The sequence below is a fragment of the Trachinotus anak genome, unplaced genomic scaffold (assembly GCF_046630095.1).
Source record: "Trachinotus anak isolate AG129_WGS33_773 ecotype Australia unplaced genomic scaffold, CSIRO_AGI_Tana_v1 ptg000021l, whole genome shotgun sequence".
Taxonomy (NCBI): Eukaryota; Metazoa; Chordata; class Actinopteri; order Carangiformes; family Carangidae; genus Trachinotus; species Trachinotus anak.
Window position 1 is genome coordinate 5,687,501 of NW_027273872.1, and position 21,620 is coordinate 5,709,120.

The 21,620-nt window shown below is 40.7% G+C and overlaps 1 protein-coding gene across 3 annotated transcripts in view; it reads right to left on the reverse strand.

Annotated features, from left to right (window-relative positions):
• The window catches only part of slit3 (slit homolog 3 (Drosophila)), a 242,787-nt gene that overhangs the window by 61,373 nt on the left and 159,794 nt on the right, over positions 1-21,620 (reverse strand). For all 3 annotated transcript variants that reach the window (XM_071458286.1, XM_071458287.1, XM_071458285.1), the window contains 3 exons: positions 8,377-8,448; positions 4,247-4,410; positions 2,722-2,866 (listed from right to left, as the gene is read on the reverse strand). In XM_071458286.1, the coding sequence (XP_071314387.1) occupies positions 2,722-2,866; positions 4,247-4,410; positions 8,377-8,448 (381 nt within the window). The remainder of the gene's footprint in view (positions 1-2,721; positions 2,867-4,246; positions 4,411-8,376; positions 8,449-21,620) is intronic.

Below are 21,620 nucleotides of genomic sequence, written 5' to 3' on the forward strand. Positions count from 1 at the left end.
AATATTTCTGAGGGTTGGTCGGTGCTTTGCAGCAGGAACTGGTGAAGGTCACTCAGTGTGGAATGTTGACTTGAGTTTTGCAGCTGAGTGGTAATAAGCCCTCTGAATCTATGAGAATCACAAGGCTGACCTGGCAACCAAAATCCAGACTACTGTCCACAGTACCTGTTGGCTCAGTGATCAGTCACTCAACCACAAGGAAACACAGGTTTCAATCTGCTAATTGATGGATAGTTGGGTTTAATTGTGTAACTGTCAGCAGTACATGAACAATTATCATTAAATCATCATTTCTAATATTTTATTTGTTTGAATCTTCCATAAATTCCTTCTTTAGATGGAGCCAGACTGTATTTATGAGGATATCCTCGGTTCCTCAACTTTTTCAGGCGAAGGGCCAAAGGGAATTTATCACATCTCTTTCTCGAGGAGACTGCAGACTCATTACACCATACCGGTAGTATTACTCTATTATCATGTGGGGAGCCATCAGAACTAGGCCCACAGCCCACATTTGGGGAAATGTACTGTAGTTTAGTTTCTGCTCTCCTGATGGTCTCAGAAACACATTTGTCTGTGTCGCTCATGCATTCTTCATGTCTCCTTGTTTCTGCTGTGAGACGAAAGAAGGGAAAGGGGACAAAAGCACAGTAAAGGTGGCGGAGGAGGAGAGGGGGATAAAAAGTCAAAGACGTGTAGCAGGGGAGTGGGAAAGGAGGACAAGAGAGGCGAAAGCAGAGGAGTGGAAAAGTGTGAACAACTTGGGCAGAGGAGAGGAAAAATCAGAGAAGGGGATGCGGTGAGGTCCCAAGGCCAGCCACAGGGTCAGCTGTCAGAATGATAAATGGGAACTAATCCTCCCTTCTTCTTCCTCTCCTCCCACTTTTCAGCCAACACCCAGTACTCCTCTTGACCTCCTCTCTCCATCCCTCTTTTCCTTTCTTTAGTCCGATCCCTTGGAAATGATCTATCTCACTATCTATCTATCTATCTATTAGCTATTAGTATATTGTTTGTTTTATACCAATATATTTTATGATATTGACTCAAATTATCACATTTGCTGAGATTAAATTCAATGTAGTTTGTAACTACTACACTGTAACAAGGTTTTTAAATGAAACTCTTATGTGGTGCTGGCTTTGAACACAACACAACCCTAACAGGTAGCTGTGTCTTGGCTCGTATACCTCTCTAAATATCTGCACCTCACACCGCTGGCAGCCAGCAGCACCTTATCTCAACTAAGGGGTCAAAATATATCAAGGATGTACAGATATTGACAAAGACAATCTGCACACACAACAAGTTACAAATTATATCAGGGGTGGTAAAACAAGGTTGATACAAAGACACTTAGAGATTCAATATCAAAGGATGCATTAGAGGGAAGATATTTTAAGAGGCTAGATAAAAAATCTATAGGGTGAAGAGGTGATTAAATGACAAAGGAAACAGGAGATGGGTTTGGCAGGTGAGAAGGTACAATACAGACAGTGTATGAATACACAAACACACACACACACACACACACACACACACACACACACACACACGACTACAAGCTCACTCAAACACACACATCCCTTTTAAGGTGTAATGAAAGGTGTAATGAAGTTAAATGCCTGGAGACAAACCTGTTTTGTTGAATTCCTTTATGAATACATTTCAATACAGAAGACAAATTAACACAATTCAGCACAAACACACACACACAAACACAGTCTGGTGTATGCACAGCCACACTCACACACACGTTTGGCACTGATCCTTGCCACCAGCATGCAGAAAGATGACTTTGTCCCGTTTGGAGGACTGACAATACATCATCCTATTATACCCTATTGTTTCTGGCTGCAGCAACAACATTTATTATAATGGCTTCAATGCTAATCCTGCATGTGTGTGTGTTTGTGTGTGTGTGTGTCTGTCTGTCCAACACATTTCATCAGATATGTTTGGTGCCTGTGGATTGATCAAAATGCATATATGTGTGTGACCCTCCCAGAGTGTGTGTGTGTGTGTGTTTGTGTGTGTGTGTGTGTGTGTGTGTGTGTGTGTGTGTGTGTGTGTAGGTATACAAATGCAGTTGTGCCAAATTACAAATTTTGTGGTGTGTCTGCATATATGTGTGTGCATTTACGTGTGTGTGTGTGTGTGTGTGAGATTCTATTACTTATGCTGAGGGGGTATAGTGGTATTGGTGTAGCGGTGCAGGGGAGAATTGTTCCTTTACTCACAGAGCAATCAACGAGCTGTCCTCTGTACAAACAAACAGGGTACAGCATTCAATACGGATATCAAACATGTCCCATGGTGGAGTGTGTGTGTGTGTTTTTAAATATGTGTGTAAGAGACAGAAAGAAAGAGGAGGAGAGAAAAAGGAGGCAAAGTGTATGAGTGTCAAAAGAAACTCATGGTCTGCTGCAGTCAGGGCTCTGCTCCATCATGGTGATTCAACTTCTCCATATTTGACAATAAAATATGTTGTGAGTGCAAAGTGCTATCACTTTTGTCAAAGCACATAATTTGGATGAAAAGGATGGAATTTAAAAAATATATTTTAATTAGCATTAAAGCAAGTTAAAGAAATGTAACAATAAAAAAAGTATTGTATTTGATGTGGAAAACCTGCACTGTATTAGCAAGTCAACTAACACAACACTGAACTGGTGCATTCAACACATGTAACATATAAGAAAAATGAATATGACAACTTACATCTCCACAATGCCCTCAGGGAGGTTGGCTGGTATTTCTGTGAGACCTTTGCGACGACAGTCCACTATGTTGTTGTTACAGGTGCAGCTGGGTGGACACACAGCCACCTGTGGAACACAAGTCCTCGACTCTGTCTGGGCCGGACCTACAGATGGTGATACACAGGATCAGAGTCTGGAGATACAGATACTGGCGTTTGTTGAGAAACTTCATAAGCGAACATGCATCTCCACAAATTCTGCCATATTTATTTTCACTATATATACTCTAATGCAATTTCTGTAGTTTATCTCAGTTTCTCCTCATGACACAGATCTCAGCTTCAGATGGAAGTTTTTGTCCCATGATTCAATTCAATTCAATTCAATTTTATTTGTATAGCGCCAAATCATAATATACATTATCTCAAGGCACTTTACAGGGTAAGGTCAAGACCTTACTTTGTTACAGAGAAAAACCCAACAGTTCCCACAACGAGCAAGCGCTTGGCGACAGGGGGGAGGAAAAACTCCCTTTTAACAGGAAGAAACCTCCAACAGAACCGGGCTCAGGGTGGGCGGCCGTCTGCCTCGACCGGTTGGGTTTAGGAGAAGATAGAAAGAGGGGGAGGGGGAGGAGAGGGGAGAGAAGAGAGAGAGAGAGAGAGAGAGAGACCAGGAACAGCTGTGTAGGTAATGGTGTTATCAATGATGGCTCTTGTGCTGTTACAGAAGCTTTTGCAACCTGCCAGGAATTAAATTCTCTGGGGAAGAAATTGCAATATGAACTGAATGTTAGTCAGCTGGACAGAAAATATTGCTGGATATCCAGAAGGAGGAAAGAAGAGAGAGAGGAAATCAGATGAAAGGAGGACAAGAATCGGGGGGGGTGTCTGGTATGGTGAATGTGGGCAGCAAAGATGGGCTAAAGGCTAATAAAGAGGGAGCAGCCTGACAGTCTATTAGCTCAGAGAGCTGAATCAGAGGCCTATAAACATTGCCTATACCATCTGCAGCTGATAACACTACTGCTCTTATACGGGCCTTTTAGCTGATTATGCGCTCTACACGGTGTAATTCCTTCAGTGTTATAAACTTCACACTGAGCTGTCCGGAGTCGATAACAATGCTGCTTGTAATAATGGCCTTTAGGTTTATTACGTTCTCTGGATTGTACACCTCATCGTCAGCTGTCAGCAGCAATAAATTCAACTGTGAGCATCTACTTGACTCTACCTGAAGTATGGATTGTATACATGAGTGTAGCTGAATAGTTCAAGGTCAATTTTGGTGTCTTTCTTTTTTAATTTCTGAATTTCTCTCTTCATGAGTCAATGTGATGAAGATGCATGATGATTTCCCCCAAAACCAAGCAGAAATATTAATGTTTTTTTAATAACCACTCTCAGTCAAGAAAGACCAATATCCCGGGTGTGATAATTACTACTTGTCACAGAAAGTACTGAATGTTCTTCAGGGTGACTTCCAGCCAAGTCGAAGCTCTGTCGTGTTTGAACAGAATCTTATGTGTGTCAATGTTAACTCACCATTGCAGACAAAATCCTTCTTCTGTACATCTGGGACATTGAGGCCCCTCATGTGGGCGGGGGCCATACACTGGGTGAAGGGAGCCAAACCCCGTCTGGCTCTGAGCCAATCAGAGAGCCAGGACAGGTGACAGTCGCAGTGGAGGTTGTTTGAGTGCAGACGACTGAGAGACAGAGAGTGAGAGAGAGAGAGAGAGAGAGTAATGAGATGAGTCATTTTTAGGAAAATATGTGTAATTAAATACAGTTACCAGTGCATAATGAGACTGAAACACAATAAAACCTTTGATTATAAAATGCCTCCATTTAAAAAGTCTGTGAAGTTAAACCGAGCACACCAGCTCAGAGAGAGCAGATGCATTCGAGTCTGAATTCAAATAGGTTCTATTTTTCACACAGCTTACATCCTTGGCCGGGATCATGAGGCCGCCACTTGGGTGAAACACACACACAAACAGGCACTCGCACACAGACACACAAAGCAATATCCTCCGCTCTCATTTCCCCCAAGGTCTGTGACAATATGACTCCCTCTGGAGAGAGGACACATACGGCTAAATCACAATCTATGCAGAAAGACAGAAAGAGAGACGGGACAGGGGGACACAGACGGAGGTGGGAAAGAAGAAGATAACTCTGGAAATATATGGAAAGACAAATTCAGACATGGAGAGAGTGGACACAAAGGCCTGTAAAAAGAAAATGTGTATAAAGAGGGAATTAGAATGAAGACATGAGCAAAAGAAAAGATGAAGCAAATGACGGCATTAAGACTGATATTTTTCTATTTTGATGATTCTTTGTTATCTTGATTTGAGTGACAAGACATAGTATTACTACATGGGGTGTGAATTTGATCTTTAGGCCTATAGACCCCCAGAGAAAGTTATTTTAAAGGGTCAGTCCACCAAATATAATTCCTCACATGCCTCTGTTGCTACATGTACCTACCCTTACAGTTACTTCTAGTTTTATCTGTCTATGTCTTCCAATATCCTTACCCTCCTTCCAACATCTCTTTTCTCTTTCCTCCACTCCAGCGGCACAGAGATGAATCAAATTTTGTTTGTGGTGTTTCTCCAGAATCAATGCCCCTGCTGCTTGAGGAAATCAACACATCGTGCAAAAACAACGGTTTCCCCCGAGGACGATTTCTTTAGTAGAAAGTTGTGCAAATCCCATATCCTGACAGCACAGTCTGTCAATAATTAAGAGTAACTGGGACATAGTTTGTGGAAAGAGACGTCCCTTTATTCACCTCCAGTGTAATGAGGTGGAGGCAGGAATCTCAAGAGAAAAATCTGACAACCTGGAATCATGAAAGCTAATTTATCTGCATGGAGAAAATCTGTTTATTTGTAAACTAAGTGGACCAACCCTTTAATCTATTGTGCAGCATAAACTGACTGATTCCACCACGAAAGATTCTCTCATCAGGAAACATCACTGAATCACATATTACATACATTAAATTACCATTTAAGTTACATTCTCACTACAGTACGATTTAATTAAAAGGTTCTGCTCAGTATAGGACGCATCAGGTGATGCTTCACAGAGCTGAGACTCTCTATGGGCTGCACTGGCTGGATCTGACACCTTGAGAGAGAGAGATGAGGAGGAGGAGGAGGAAGAGGAGGGTGGATGAACGGCAGAATGTCTTGTCAGCGTATTATATGCCAGCCGGGATATCTAGCCTTTCAGAAGACAGGCCTCCCTTTGTAATAAAGCAGAGGACAAATCCTGTTATGGAACAGAGATGGGCTCATTGATGCTAGCAGCGGGGGCAGTGGGTTTTAATACCGCTCTCCCATTATAAATCCAGTTTATAGTCAAACCCCCGCCTGGAGATAGCCACGTCCCGGCCCACCCCCGGCTCAGCCTTAATTACTGACAAGTAGGATTAAAACACAGGGGAGAATGGGAGCAGGCGGGGGGTATGGAGAAAGTGCTGTGTGTGTGTATGTGTGTGTGTGTCGGGTGTGTTTGTGTGTAGCTGTAAGTCAGTGATAGCGTTTGTTGTGCTTATTGGTTGAGAGTGAGTAAGGGCACTGTGCATGGTGTTCCTGTGACTGTGTGCGTGTGTGTGTGTGTGTGTGTGTCTGTCTGTGTTTTTCTTGGTATTTTCTCCAGAGGGACATCGGGCACATCTTTAGTGCAGTGAATTACACAAACACACAAGCAGTGGGAGTTCTAATCTTTTCATTGGTTCAAGTTTCTGAATAAGAGGCACCATGAGGCGATATCATTACTGCTAATAGAATAGAAGGATAAAGCAGAAAAAGAGAGAAAAAGAAAGAAGATGATATATGATGGATAGATGGATGAATAGAAAGAGAGGGAGACAAAAAAAGAATAGAATGAACTAAATATATGTCAAAGCAGCCATATGAAGAAATCACAGATTAAGGTGGTGAGGGAGGTACGCCATTTAATTTAAAGAGAAGTTTCTACACACACACAGACACCGACACACACTTTTCGAACTTCCCTGCTAATCAAATCAGGGACATCTCTAAACATTTGATTGAATGAGTCGTTTTTATAAAAGCGGCAAATTCAATATTGGGATCTGGGGGCGGCAAAAAAGAGCGGACACCAAATTTAATACAGAGGAGGCGGCGAGAAGCGGCGATGCAAGAGAAGGGACAGGATGGACAGAGAAAAGGAACACAAAGACAGAAGAAGAAAAGGTAGATGAGGCAACAACATCAGCTGGACTGCAGCAGGTGAATGAAGACAACAGCATTAATGAAGTGTGTGAAGACATTTTGGCAAATAATGACAGGAGGAAAGAGACAGGGTTGGCAAAAGAAGATCATTTAATTTGAGAAAGATGCAGAAAATAAGGCAGAAGTAGGAGAGATGAAACGTGAACTGGGAAGCAGAAACACCGAGGAGAAGACAAAAAAGGGAAGAGGAAGACGGAGGAAATCAGAAGAGACAGTCACTCAGTGTTGACAGAAAACAGAAGGAGACGAGGGCTCCTGATTAAAAGATATTGGATATTAGTAACTCAATCTCCTGGCAACTGTGCAGTTGCGCTGCTGTCTGAAATCCAATTTTAAAAGGCTGATTTTGAGCCGTATTGCCACTAGAGTTGCAGCAGTATGCAGGAAATATCCAAACGCTGCCACGTGATTGGCTGTTGGCGGACACTATCAGTGAAAAGTTGAACTGAAGACATGGTCATAAAAGATAAACGGACCACTGTTATCCTGCTTGTATTTAGTTGTGTTGTGTATTCAGAAATCCCCCATTTCTGAATGTTAAGTAGGGTGTGTGACCACACAAGTGCCTCTTAAAAATGGTGATTTGGGGAGGAAATCCCATTCTGTGCACGCTGGTTTGGCAAAATTCAACCCCAGTGTGGCCAGCAGGAACGCAACCAATGGTCTGCCTCTCAGACAGCCCCAAGGGATTATGGGTAGCCTCCCCTGACATGTCGTGCCATGGCCTTGACAACTGGAAGTGTGTGTCTTAGTGTCTGTGTTCACATCAGTAACATCAGTATATGAGGTTTCCTCTAATGAATCAAAGCAGATTGAACTATAGGGTCTAAACAAGCCTTTCTTGTGGTATTAATGAGGTTACCATTACTCAAGGGTGTGTGTGTGTGTGTGTGTGTGTGTGTGTGTTTGTGTGGCACATGCTCATGTCACTGCGTCCATCTCCATGTGTATCTTTGTGTGTGTGTGTATGTGTGTGTGTGTGTGTGTGTGTGTGTGTGTGTGTGTGTGTAATGGCTACATGATTATTCACAGTCATGAAACAATAGAAGAGCTGGTCTGTTATTATGGCATGATTAGATGATCACACACAGACCCTGCTGCCATGCTGTGTGTTTGTATGTGTGTGTGTGTGTGTGTGTGTGTGTGTGTGTGTGTGTGTGTGTTTGTGGCATGTGTGTATGAAAGTGAACACTGTGTGCAGTGTGTGTCTGTACTTAGTCAGTTTGCATGAAAGTAGGCATTAATTCATCTTTGTGCATGTGTGTATGTGTTAATGTGTAACCACAGAGTGCATGTGTACAAGCATCTGTAAGTACATGTAAGCAGTGTGTGTGTGTGTGTGTGTGTGTGTGTGTGTGTGTGTGTGTGTGTGTGTGTGTGTGTGCGTGCTGTACTCACAGTGTCCGCAGCTTGGGCATGTGGTTGAAGCTGGACAGGGGGATGAGGGTGATGTTGTTGTTGTTGAGAGTGCTGGACGGAGAAACAGAGAGAGAGGGAAAAAGGAGGAGGAGGAAAGAGAAAAACAGATTGTTAGAAAAATAACACCCTAGTGAAACTTATTGGTCTGTTGGTTTCAACTCTGACGCAAGTAAAATTAAATTCTATCCAAAATGCAGGTTCAAGTCCCTGTCACCTTTTCCCAGAAGAAAAAAAAAACATCTTGAAAACTGGGAGTTTTGGTTTTACAGTTTAAAATAGGCAATAAAACAAGGACCTGTATCTGCAGCAGTGATCAGGACGGATGGGTCAGGACAAATGTCAAGAATGGGACATGAAACTATCAAATCTGTGTTATGCTGCAGACTTTTCTGCAATGATTGCTCATTTCCTGAAAAATACTGGATAGTTTTATCTTTGTGTTTGTAAATCTCTTCTAATGAAGTAATCTGAGAAGAGACAAAACACTTCTTACACATTAAACCTATGATGAAGGGTCATAAGACAGAGGAATATTAACTTTTACCAGTGTTTGAGTTGACTCCTGTGGATGTAACAAAGAACTGTTTACTAATTTAAATAAGTTCAAGTTAAGAGCTTTCAGCTTAATTGGATCTGTGAAGACATTTTTTGGGGGGGGTTTTTGGATTTTTTTCTTACTAAATGAAGTTTTTTCTTTATCTGAATTGAGGGTGTAAGGATGAAGAACACTAGAACAAATTCATAATTCCTGGTTATATAAACAAAATTGACGTCACTTGAATTGAAATCATATGAACATCGTGCATCATCTGAACTGCAACACTGCATTTGCACAGTCTGACCTTGTGTCCAGGGTGCCCCTAAAGCGCCAAGTCATCACATAGAGATTTAACTCATTATTTATTAATACACACATACATATGAAAACACACATACACACACACACACACACACACACACATACACACACACACACCCCTGATCTGTGCTTCTTCCATTTCTAACTCATAAGCAGGTCACTGCTGTCTTGGACTATTAGTGCTCTCATAAACTATACTCTGTCTCATATGTAGTATCGACCTGAAGTGGAATGAAAAACAAGGTTGACTGTCATTACAAGAAAACACACACACACACACAAGCAACCCCACTCAGTGTGTTGAAGAAACACAACGCCTATTGATTCTCTGTGGTTTCCATAGACAGAAATGGAGACAGAAATGAGAGCAGAGAAAAAATAAATGCAGAAAAGACGCCTATTCCATCAAAGCAATCCACAGGGGGATCAGATTGCAGTGACAGAGTAGTACAAACTGGTAAAGCTGCATATACAAAACAAAATATATCTGAACACAAGCAGGTCCCTCATGACTTAGGCAGTACACACATGCACATAAAATTACAGTACAGCAAAACACAAGAGCGGACAAAGACATACAACTCACATTGTTCACAGTGTATGTGTGAAAAACAGCAAAAACTTATTATCTTTAGAGGTTAAAGACAGACTCAGTCTTTTTGTTTTTTACTGATTTGACCATAAAATCCTTGATGATTAAAAAATGGTACAATTTACAAACCAGAGAACTGCCTGCAGAGTTAGAAAATGAAGAGACAAATTGAGAGATAATACAAATAAAGTACTGACTCTGTGCCAGATTTGCCAATAATTAAATAAAAAATAAATAAAAAGGATAAACTCTGAGCTGCCAATGCATTTTTTAAAAATCTCTTTTTACCCAAATCTTTGCATTACTGATTTTATTTTTTAATCAAAATGAACTGAAACATTTCCCAGTTGATTTTGGGAGAAATACTATATACAGCAAATGTAATAACCCCTCATTATAACTTGTGAGACTGTTCAAATGGCTCAAAGTCAAATTTTTACAGGAAAAAATCAACAATGAAAACATGAGTAAATGAGAGATCCATGTTACATTAGAAATCCAGGGATTTACTAAAATTTATACTACAGAGTGATTTTTCTGGTGGCTTGCAGGATCCAACATCAACACGAGCCAGTGCAACCCTTTGCTTTGTTTTTGCCCAAGTTTCATGGATCATTAATTTCACTGGAGAGAAAGTAAGGCCAGTTTACTTTACATATCACCCGAAACCTTGTGTATTCAAAGAGTCATTGTTTCAGGACGAATAAAGACTGAGCAGTCATTTTTTATATGTGAACCCATTCATTTTTCACATTTGACAATGTGTTTTTAATGGTTACAGACAAGGACAAGGTCGGCTTTCTCGATGAGAAATGGCCCCAAATCAACATGAAAGGATTTTTTTTTTTTTTAACAGCATCTGCAATGTGTTTGTGCCATAACATAAAGTGTGACAATGGTCAGATTTCATCGACAAACATCAGGGATGGTTTGTTTTACGTACTGTCAAACTGTATTTTGTACACACTGTTCGAAATAGGCTCATTACCGGGGCTTTGCTGTGTTTTCACTAACACCCACTCAGCCTTAAAATAGACTGTTTTTGCTTCGCTCTGTTGATGTTACTACTTTTCTTTCTCTTTAATTCTCTCTCCTTCCGATTCTCTTTCTACATTCTCCTCCCTGCCAGTGTAGCCTCAATGGCCTTGGTAGAGGGATAAAGTTTCACACTCGCTCTCACACACACACACACACACACATCAGGAGTGCTGCTATGGTCAGCCCTGTCAGGGGTGATTCCACCCAGTATATATAATTTAATTGTGGAATAACAATAATTTCCCTCTGCAATTTCCCTGTCAGTTATTCTCCCACTCAGTCTGTTCAACCATCCCTCCCCCTTCCCCTCCACATCTCTGCCTTAATAAAGTAGTAACTGAACCGACTTAAGCCAAGATAAACACTAAAAACATCATTTAGAAGTCCACAGCTATGTTTTATATTGTGGCCGTTTTTTTGGTTTTTTTTCCCAGTTTATGTTACACGCCTCTGGCCATTACTGCACTCTTAGAAATCGTAGATAATCTTAGACTTTAAGTGATTGTAAAAAAAAAATAAAATAAAATAAATATGCGCGTCTTGGCGAAGGCAGAAACTGTCGCTGGAGGATCACCATTTAATATTGCGACATAGAGGATCCAGTTAGCACAAGTGAAATCACCTGAGCAAGTGAGACTTTGACAGACTTCGAAAGAGAGTCATAATTTAACTTAATTTACTAACTAAACTAACTAACCAGCTTTAACACTGGGTGCACTATAAAACTGACAGAAGAGTCTGAACAAGAGCTTGGCACTGAGGGATTTCAGTTAAGGGAAATGACCAGATGACTGTAGACCTTTGTGTTTCTACATTTGATTGAACTCTTTGGTTTTATAGTGTTAAATATCCGATTGGTCCAGATGGGGACTTTCCACTGGTTCTGCACTCCACCTTATGTCAGTCTAAACTTTATAATCCTGCAGCCTTGACAGATCCCAACACACCGTCCTGTACTTTGACCACAAAATCACACAGTACAAACCAGAACATTGGCTGCGTAGTCATGGTCACATTTACAAATGTCTCACAACTGATGTTATACGGTTAGGAAAGTACTTTGTGTACTGTGTATTAGCATCCTGTGTCGCAGCTGTTTCCTAAGTGACGTTATGCTTTGAGTTACAGAGATTTATTATTTTTGCTGGCCTTTCTCTGTTCTGTTCTTTTTTTTTTTAATGGCTGATTTCAGAACAAACTGATGTTATAGTTAATGTTGCTTCATCTCCTCACAGAGTTAAGGATACTGCTTCACAGGATTTATAGCTTCAAAAACCCAGTCGCATTACTGGATGCTATTCCGATTCTGAAGCAATCGTGATTTCAGTGTCTTTAATCTTGTGTATTTGAGGATTATTAGTCAGTTTCTCTAACATTTAAATCAGTGAATGACGTACTTACAATTTTATCCATTAAATACTCAACTTTGTTATAATCCTTTTTAAAAGAAGTGTTTTTATTTCAGATTTAACACAGATTTAGATCATGTATGAAGCTGAGATTTTACTGGGAGCCTGCTGCCCTGCAGATTAATTATTATAGAAAAGCCTGAAATTACATTTTGTTTTTGCAGTCACAAGAAAAGAGAGCTGGTCCAACATTGTTTGTGACACACATTGTTTCTATTACAAAATGCCTATTCAGCTCCATTCTCTCCTTTTTAATTTGAGATAGGCTGCAGTGACCGCTGCAGTGGTATTGCAGGACATATCCATGAACCCTGAATGTGTGTGTGTGTGTGTGTATATATTCATCCATGTAAGCGTGTGTGCCAGCATTAAGTGTGTATTCTTGAGTCAGCATGAACAGGACATGCTTGCGTGTGTCTGCATGCAATGCAGCAGTCTTTCTGTTGCAGTAAAAGGGCCTCTGCAGTCAGTGATGGAGGAGACTCTTTAGAGGCAACCCACCAGGGAGATGTTATCGTTTGTGTTTGTGTGTGCTTGTGTCTGTGTGTGAGAGTGTGTGTGTGTGTGAGAGAGAGGAGGAGAGTGATGTTATCATGTGTCTTTGCTGCAGCCTACACACTGAGGTCAAAGCCTTACTCGTCAATCTTTCCTCCCTCCCCCTTCCCCCGCCCTCCCTCCCTCACACCACACACACACACACACACACACACACACACACACACACACACACACACACACACACACTGCAGAGGTCCAAACATCTGTTCTACTTTTAACATCCTGGGTATTAAGCCGGAGTCTGAAAAATTACCTTAAATAATAAATAAATACTCCAAAACAGCTTTTGACCACGAGGTTGTCTGTATCTAAGGCTGTGGACAGAAACAAAGAACAGGTGACCTACAGACAGTATGACATGTGATGTGGTGGTCAGAGGTCAGACACTGTCACTGTCCCTGCAGAAATGAGGAATCACCATTCTGCAAAGTGTTTGTGAGTTTATTAAGAAAAAGAACGAGAAAGAAGAGTTTCCATATTTCTTTGATTTGTGAGAGACCAGACTTTTGGCAGACAGGCACATTGTTATAACCTGAAATCTGTGAGTTAAGTTTTCCATGTCCTGTTCCCTGTTTACACATTTGCGACATGCAGGAAAGTCTTTTAGCGGGTGTCATAAATGTAAAAAACCTGAGGCCTCAGTATCATTGTGCAAGGTTAATGTACTGTACATGGGTTATTTTGTGAGATCTAACCAGTGATGTTCATCTGAGTCCAGAAGACAGTTCTTGTTTAAAAAAGCAATATTCTGAACCCTCTCTGTGACCTCAAGGTCATAATTTCATCCTTATCCCAAAGCGTTTCTGGCTGTGGTGTGTTTCTGTCATACTGAAATGAAAACTCCACAGGGTGGCTTCATGATTTAAGAAGCTACCTTTAAGGTCACACTTTTCATTAACATGTCCGTTACCAGCTGTCTGCCCCCTGAAAGTCCGCCTTGAGTAGCATAAATGTAAATGTAAACTTCAGGCAAAAGATATTTAAATATGACACATACGTTTTTCTATATACGTGCACGTGCATTTATGTTTGTCTGGTTGTTCACTTCTGTTCAGCTGCACATTGTATCTGTTTGTGTGCAGCTCTGCAAAGTATGAGATGCGACTGTGCGTGTCTAAGTGTGTGTGTAATAAAGTGAATTTTCTATTAGTCTCTATTATGCTCAATCAGCCTTAACAGACACAGATCAATACACTGACAGAATGTCTGAATGACTACAGCCACTAAAACACCACACAACAACTTGTGTAACTTTATGACTGTGATTACAACCAATATTGACTTCACATTCAATACGATTATTCTCTCTTGTAATCACTAACATTAGTTATGGTTGGTGAAAAGCAGCAGAGTGAAAGGAGAGCACTGACGACTGAATCACCAAATGCAACGTTGAAAAAATCATAAAATGCACCTTCACATAGCATAGTCATTTTAGTGTATTTTTATTGTACATAAATTTTGTCACAAAGCATTTATTGAAATATACAAATTACTAATTTGCCCAGCATTTCTAATGTATGAAGAGCCAGTTGACAGAATGCGTGAACCAGAGCCTAAACTTCATCGCTTTCCTCGCTTTATTTCAATATGCTGCAGTCGACTTGACTTTTTCTGGCACTGATGTCTCCGTTTAGATGATACTCTGGGGTAAAAACCCTCTGGTGCACTTGGACCTACTCTTAAATCTCAAATCAATACTCTATTGTGAGCATGAAACCACAAACTGAAAGCGCTACAAAGCAATTTTATGACCCTACTTACAACTGCATTGTTGCAACGATTTGTCAAACTGACTCTAATAATTGCAAAGATTATGGAGCAGGTTTTGATGTGACAAAATAAAGATGCCAGAAACACACGTTGTTTTCATTAGGGTCTCACTAAATGACAAACATTAATATTACAGTGACAGTTTGTCTCAGTTTAACCTGTTTGCACCAGTTCTCCCAACATCAGCCACAACAATATAACCAGTGACCAGTTTCAGTGCTGTGGCTGATCGGTGTGTGTGCAGGAAGGGAATGTTTGCCAGGTGTTTTCCCCGGTTTCAGTGACTCATGATCAGGACCAGGTGAATGCAATTAACAAGCTAATTGTTTAGAAAACTGGCAGCTGGCTGGAGAATCTTGATTAAGACTCGGCCACACCGGCATTTTAAATCATTCTTGATTGATAATTGATTGAATTTTGCACCATCAGTGGCTTTGCCTGAAGGGGTAAATCTATGTGATTCTTTTGCATCAAGTTCAACTTTGTAAACTGACACACAAATTTGCACCTATGAACAGTGAGCTGCATTGACCTTTGCTTTGTAGTAATATAAAGTAAAGGCTTGGTTGGGTTTAGGCACAAAAACAACTTGGTTAGGTTTAGGGAAAGATCGTGGTTTGGATGAATATAAATCTAATAACGTTGTTGAGGTCAGAGGACCTTTGCTGTCATGGTTACAATATATGTATATATGTAAAGGTTACAGAATGATGATGACTAAAAGAGACAATGTTGACTATCGGTTTGAAACAGGAAATGAACCTCCCACATGAAAGTCACACATTTTGTCAATAGCATCCATCCACCTCGACCTCCTCCTTGGCCTTTACAGATTATTTAGATGCTTACAGCTCAGTTTCAGTTGCTGCTAACTCATTGTTGCTGGTAGCTTGCAGAAAAAATAAAAATGCTACATTTTCTTTTTCAGGAGGATTGTGCACAAGCGCTTCTCTATAGACATTTTCCCTCTCATTGTAGCAAGGGCAGAGATACTTCAAAATCAATAGACCAATACAGTGCAATGTATCCACATGACATTTTATGTTTTAAAGTTGCACAACTAACTTTATCTTGTAAAAAACTCCCCCTCTCATTCTCTGCCTTCATATCACTATAAATCAACTCAGGGTAATTGTAACAGCTGCGTAATGAGTTCATAACCCTTCTCTGGAGGTTGTTAAATCCTGTGGTGAGAAATTGCTCACTTATGAAGGGATTAGATAGAGAAAAAAGCAGAAAGGGGTTTAGAAATACAGCATTACCTTAAATATTAATTTAGTGCTTTCACTTTGTTCTGGTTTCATACTGTTAAAAATGGCAACATGGATCATAATTAATGTTCACGTTGCAACACCTGCAGCTAATCTCCTGTATTCAATACATCATGTGTAAAACAGACTGGAACACCATTCAATATCATACCTGAAATAAAATGCACAGCAAAGGTTATTGTTGTTGTTATTAATGCTATCAAGTTTAATCAAGCTAACATGCCTGTTTCTAAATTGAATCTTTTCAGGATCCAAATTGGAATTCCTGTGTGCCGTGACTGAAAAAAATATTGATTGGACAGATTAAATGCAAAATGTTATTTGGCAGAAAATAAAAATGGGGTGAACAGAAAATGGGATGGGCAGGTTAAAGCGGATATAAATTGTATCACAGACATACTGATTGTCATTCAAAGCGCATGAAGCGAGTGTAAACACTGATTTTTCAGGAGTGTGGGTTTAAATAGGTTTAAATTCATCAAATGACTGCAAAGATCCTTGAGTTTAAAATCTCTTCTTAATCTATTTTACATAGGCACCCATGTGAAGCTGGAGCTGAATCATTAAACTACAACATGTGTAGTGTGTGCAGTATGTTGTTACTCAGCCAGAAGAATAAAATTTAAGTGTGAAATGGCACAAACTGAACCCTCAGAAACCAGGGTATCACTTTTGCAAGCGTCTGATGATTATTCTTACAAAACTGCTGTAATCCTAATCACCTACCAGAAATGACTTGTCAGTTAGATAAGTGACAATAGAAAAATGTAAACACTGTGATGTCAGGGTCCTGAAGGGATGTATGCCAACTTCTAAATGAGTTTTGTCACTGCTGCCATGTTGGCATCCACACTATTTGGGCAAAGGTGGATTTCACAGGTCACTTTACTCTTGCTAACATAGCGTCATAGCAGAGGTAGCTCAATCAAGCAAACTATTTCCAGTGTTTTCTGAATGAAACAGTAATTTAGACAGTTACTCCAGAGACACAAAGTAAAAGAAGTGACGCTGGGCAGATTATCTGAGAGTTAGATGAGATTGATACCATTCCCATGGTTGTGTGGTAAACATGAAGCTGTAGCCAGGGGTAGCATAGCTTAGCACAAACACTGGAAAAAGTGAGAACCTGCTATTTCTTGGCCAGGTACAGTCTTTTCATCACTGTGAAGTTGCCTGGCGACCAGCTGATACTCCAGGAGGTTACTGTTCCTGGCCAAGAAATAATCTGGCCCATACCTGCCCAAATACCCCAACATGTCACTTTTAGACTTCAGTTTGAGTGTGGATGTAATAAACAAGCTACAGTGTGTTACCTAGGTTGAAGCTGAGCTTTAAGATGCTAGTTTGCAGATTTTGTTCATTTTAGACCAGGCTAACAGGTCTGAAGACTAAGGACTACGGCATAACACTCATCCTCTTCTCAGAACTCAACAATGCTGGTAGTTTTATATACAAAATGAAACATTTGTTGCACAATGTGCAATGTGAGCTTTTTCAGAAACTGGTCATAGGATGCATGCTGCGTATATTAATGTGCAAAGTACACAGGTAATTACTTGCAAAGATTTCAGATCATTACTTTTTTATAATTCACCCTAACACCAACATAGTTCTGACAGGAATTTATTTCTCTGAGAGCTTTCCCACACAGATGCTGAAAAAGGGGCCAACTATGGAAAGGCCTGAAAGAGTCTTTGAGTTGTGTGAAGAGCTCTCAGCATCTTCCCTGGGGGCCTTATTACAACTTCAGGAGAGGAGGCAAAAGGAAACGCACAGGACACTTCACTCCTTCAATCACCCCTCTGTTTAACCCCTTCACACCTGAACATTTACTCTTTCACTAGAGCGAGAGCAACGAGGAGAGCCCCCAAAATGTGTCACTCTTTCAGTCAAAGAGGTAACGTGAGCATTTAACCTATTCACTCTTTCTATTCACCCCTCCACCACTGGACACATGGGGGAGGGGAGGCACCTTTCTCTAGGAGATTTGGAGATAAGTATGTGTGTGTGTGTGTGTGTGTGTGTGTGTGTGTGCGTGTGTGTGTGTGTGTGTGCTTGTGTGTATGTGTATATGTATATGTTGGGGGCTGGACAGCTGTATTCTGTCCCGCTGAGTCAGACAGTGAGACTCACCGACCCTTGGAGTAATCAGTCATCCGAGAGTTACACAATAGCGCAGCCCAATGCTATGCTTCTGTATGTGTAGGTGTGTGTGTCTGTTGAAGCGTGTAGGTGAGGGTCTGTACAAAGGTACATACACACAATTGTTCATTTGTGTGTGTGTGTGTGTGTGTTAGCGGGTATGTTCTGTATACAAGGACAAAGGATGTAACTTTGTGTGAATGAAAGCTTGAGTGTCTTTGCAAGTGTATGTATCTGTTATTTTGTGTGTGTGTGTGTGTGTGTGGGAGGTTGGCGAGGCTACGAGGCAGAGAAAGAACAGGCGAATGAATGCCCCTGTCCTTCATTCAGTGTGTGTCTCTTTTGATCGGGAGATCTCATCTTGTACGCTGAAGTGATTTTTGACCTTGTTGACTTTAACACTGAGCTCTAAAGGTCTATGAAGTCTGCAAACCAGCTTTAAGGGTCTTTAGGTAGAAGAGTTAAGGGCTTTTAGTGGTTGAATTGTCTCATATTTGAACTTTCCCACGGGGTTTAATGCCTGCCTTCCTGCTTTACCCTGGCAGCCTGGTGTTAAATCGTGTATGAGTGAGTGCGTTTTGTTTGTGTGTATGTGTCAAGTGTGTGTGTGTGTGTGAATTTTTGTGCTTCTGCTTTCTGTGTGTGTTGTTGCATGCATGTATGTGTGTATGAGGGTGCGTGTGATCGTGCTGGTTTAATAAACTCTCAAGTGTTTGAACAACCAAAGTCGCGTAATTTACTCCTCTCATCTCTGAGAAAATTGGCATTTCCAGAGGGTTGCCGTTGGAAACCACCCTGGGAAAGCTCAACCGTTTACAACCAACACCGAAAACACACCGGGAGATTGAGATAATCAGCAGTATTCAGTAATCAAAGTATTTTCTGACCAAATCTTGAACTGTGCCTCATTTAAGATTATATTTATGACAAAGCGAGCATACAATTTACCACTTCTCAGGTGATGTAGAAAACAGAACGATTTTCTCTCTCAAAAGAAACAATTTGAGTGAAACCTCGACATCTTACAATCTTTTTTTCTGTCGAAAATATGGCCGCACCAATGGAGGCAAGTAAAAGTTTCTGTGTTGGAGCTTCAGTTGATTGAATAATGGTTGTTTGCATTGTTCCTCACTGAGACCAGCAGGTGCCGAGTGTTGCAAGCGTTTAAGACTGCATGAAAGATAAAGAAAGAAACTATGGCCAGTGACGTCAGCTCTGTGCGAAGAGCCAGAACAGACTCAAACTTGAAACACAAAGGTATCTTGGTGAAACATTGAGGCTCTTTGAAGAAGGGGGGGGGTGTAAATGAAAGTAAAGAGTAAAGTTACAAAAGCTAAAGCTAAGCTTGGTGAGGGGGAGGGGCGACAGTCAGAAAGAGAGATGTACGTAATGATCTACAGATGAGACCATTGCGCCTTAAACGAGAATAAATTAGACTGCAGATTGCCTCTCTGCCTTGACTCTCCTGTCTTTTGCTGTCCTCTGATCTTCTCTCAATTGTCTTTTAGCTCTGCTTGATTTCCACTTTAAATCGCTTTTCTCTCTCTCCTCCTCCTCCTCGCTCATCACCATCTCTCCTTCTCTTCCCTGTCCTGCTGCACAGTGGGGTGTGATGAATTGAGTGTGGGTCAGACTGCTGGCACCCAGCTCTTCCGATATCTGACGCCGTCCCCAACTCTGTATAAGCTCCCTCTTACCCACCTCCTCCCTCTGTGTGAGCTGTCTGCTGCTGATTTAATGTGTTACCTGCGTGGCTGTTTCGCTTTGTTGGCGCCCCCCCCTCCCCTGTAGCATGGTCCGAGTTGAACTTTTGTTGACACTCCCTCCTGTTTTTGTGTGTTCTTTATTACAGAAGACAGAATGAAGCAGGAACCTTTTGGCAAACTCATTTCAGCAAGACAAACATGATCAAATAATTACTTAAATAATGTCTAATTTTAGATGTTTGCTAAATACAGTTCATGAAGGAAATTAATTTCTGTTTTTATCAGGATGTGTGTATATTGCACATATAATACTGTGCATGTATAATGGAGACATGTGTGTCACATTTTATCTTTGCCCTGCTCTCGTGTGGTGAAAGCTGGGACTCAGGTTGGCTGATATGATGGTATATATATATGAGAGGCCACAAATTTATCATCCAAGATTTTGTTATTACATTTATTATGGGATGGCTGTTCTTTTAGAATTATTAGTTTGGCAGTTAATTTGCTGGATGCGCCAAAAACACACAGTCCCCATATACTGTTGTATGCAAAAGTCTGAGCATATGACATATGTTCAGTAAAAAGAAGTAAATAGTAGTAACATAAAATAAAATACTAATAGAAATTAACCTGTTCTCAAAAAGTAATAATACACTATTACTTTTTATTCTGTGAACTTCAAAGTTAAAAAAATGACACTATATTTGTGGCATGTGCAAACGTTTGGGCACCTTTCGACATTTAAAACCATTATTAACATGTTAGGCTTAATTTGTTAGGACTCGAGAAGGACTCAAGATTTGTCAATAGGAATCGTCAGCTGTTGATAAAGTCTCTGATTCTTGAAACCTTCTGGTAACACTCAACAATGATGGGCTCCTCTTAGCAACTGCCTGAGGATCTAGAGGGGAAGCTATAAAAAGATACTGCTTCCAGTTAGAAATTTCCACTGTCCAAAATGTCTAAAAAATGTCAGTTAACCGTGGAAGTAAAGAGAAGATCTGGAAGCCCCAGTAATCTGTCTGCCCCCCAGTAATGACTGCAGGAAGATTTAGAGTCATCTGGAAGAACTGTGGACAGATGACGTTAAAATTTAGCTCTTTGGCCACAATCACCAAAGGTGCATTTGGAGGGAAAATGATCGCCAACTGTGATATTATGGTGATATTATTGATTGAGGCTGTGTAGCAACGAGTGGCAGAGGAAAAATTACATGTATTGAGGGAAGAACTGATTCCACTAAATATCAGCAAAACCAAAGCACAACTAAAAATCCTCCATGAACTGCTTCAGAATGAAGCGATTTGCGAGGAGGGGTGACCTGGTGCGTTGCCCAAACTCTCCCTCACGCCACAATTACTGTTAATTCTTTTGTATTTCTATTTTTTAGAGTTCATGAAATAAAAAGTAACAGTGCGTGAACATGAACTCAAATACAAAACACATGTGCTTTAAACTTTTTGGACATATCAACTCAAATTATTGCCACTTCAAAGGAAACTAAAGGGTGTGTGGGTACACACAGGATTGGTGGAGCACACAGTGGACTTTAGTTAGAGGCAGTTTGCAGAAAATAAAGAATCAGACTGTATAATATATTTTGTGCTTGGTGCTGTAATATCCCACAGAGAGCCTTATTTTCAGTTTTCAGACAGAATCAACAGATGATGTGTAACTCTATCCTACATTAATAACAGTGTCAGTGCAGTTTATGATCTGGCTGTTACTCTCAAAGCTGTTCTAATCTCTGTCACTACCCCCTCCCTCCTCTATTCAGTGCCTGTATATCACTCACTCCTCCCCTCCTCTCTTCTCTCTTCCTTCTTCATCACCTCACATCTTTTCTCTCTCACTCTCTCTTGTTTCCATCTC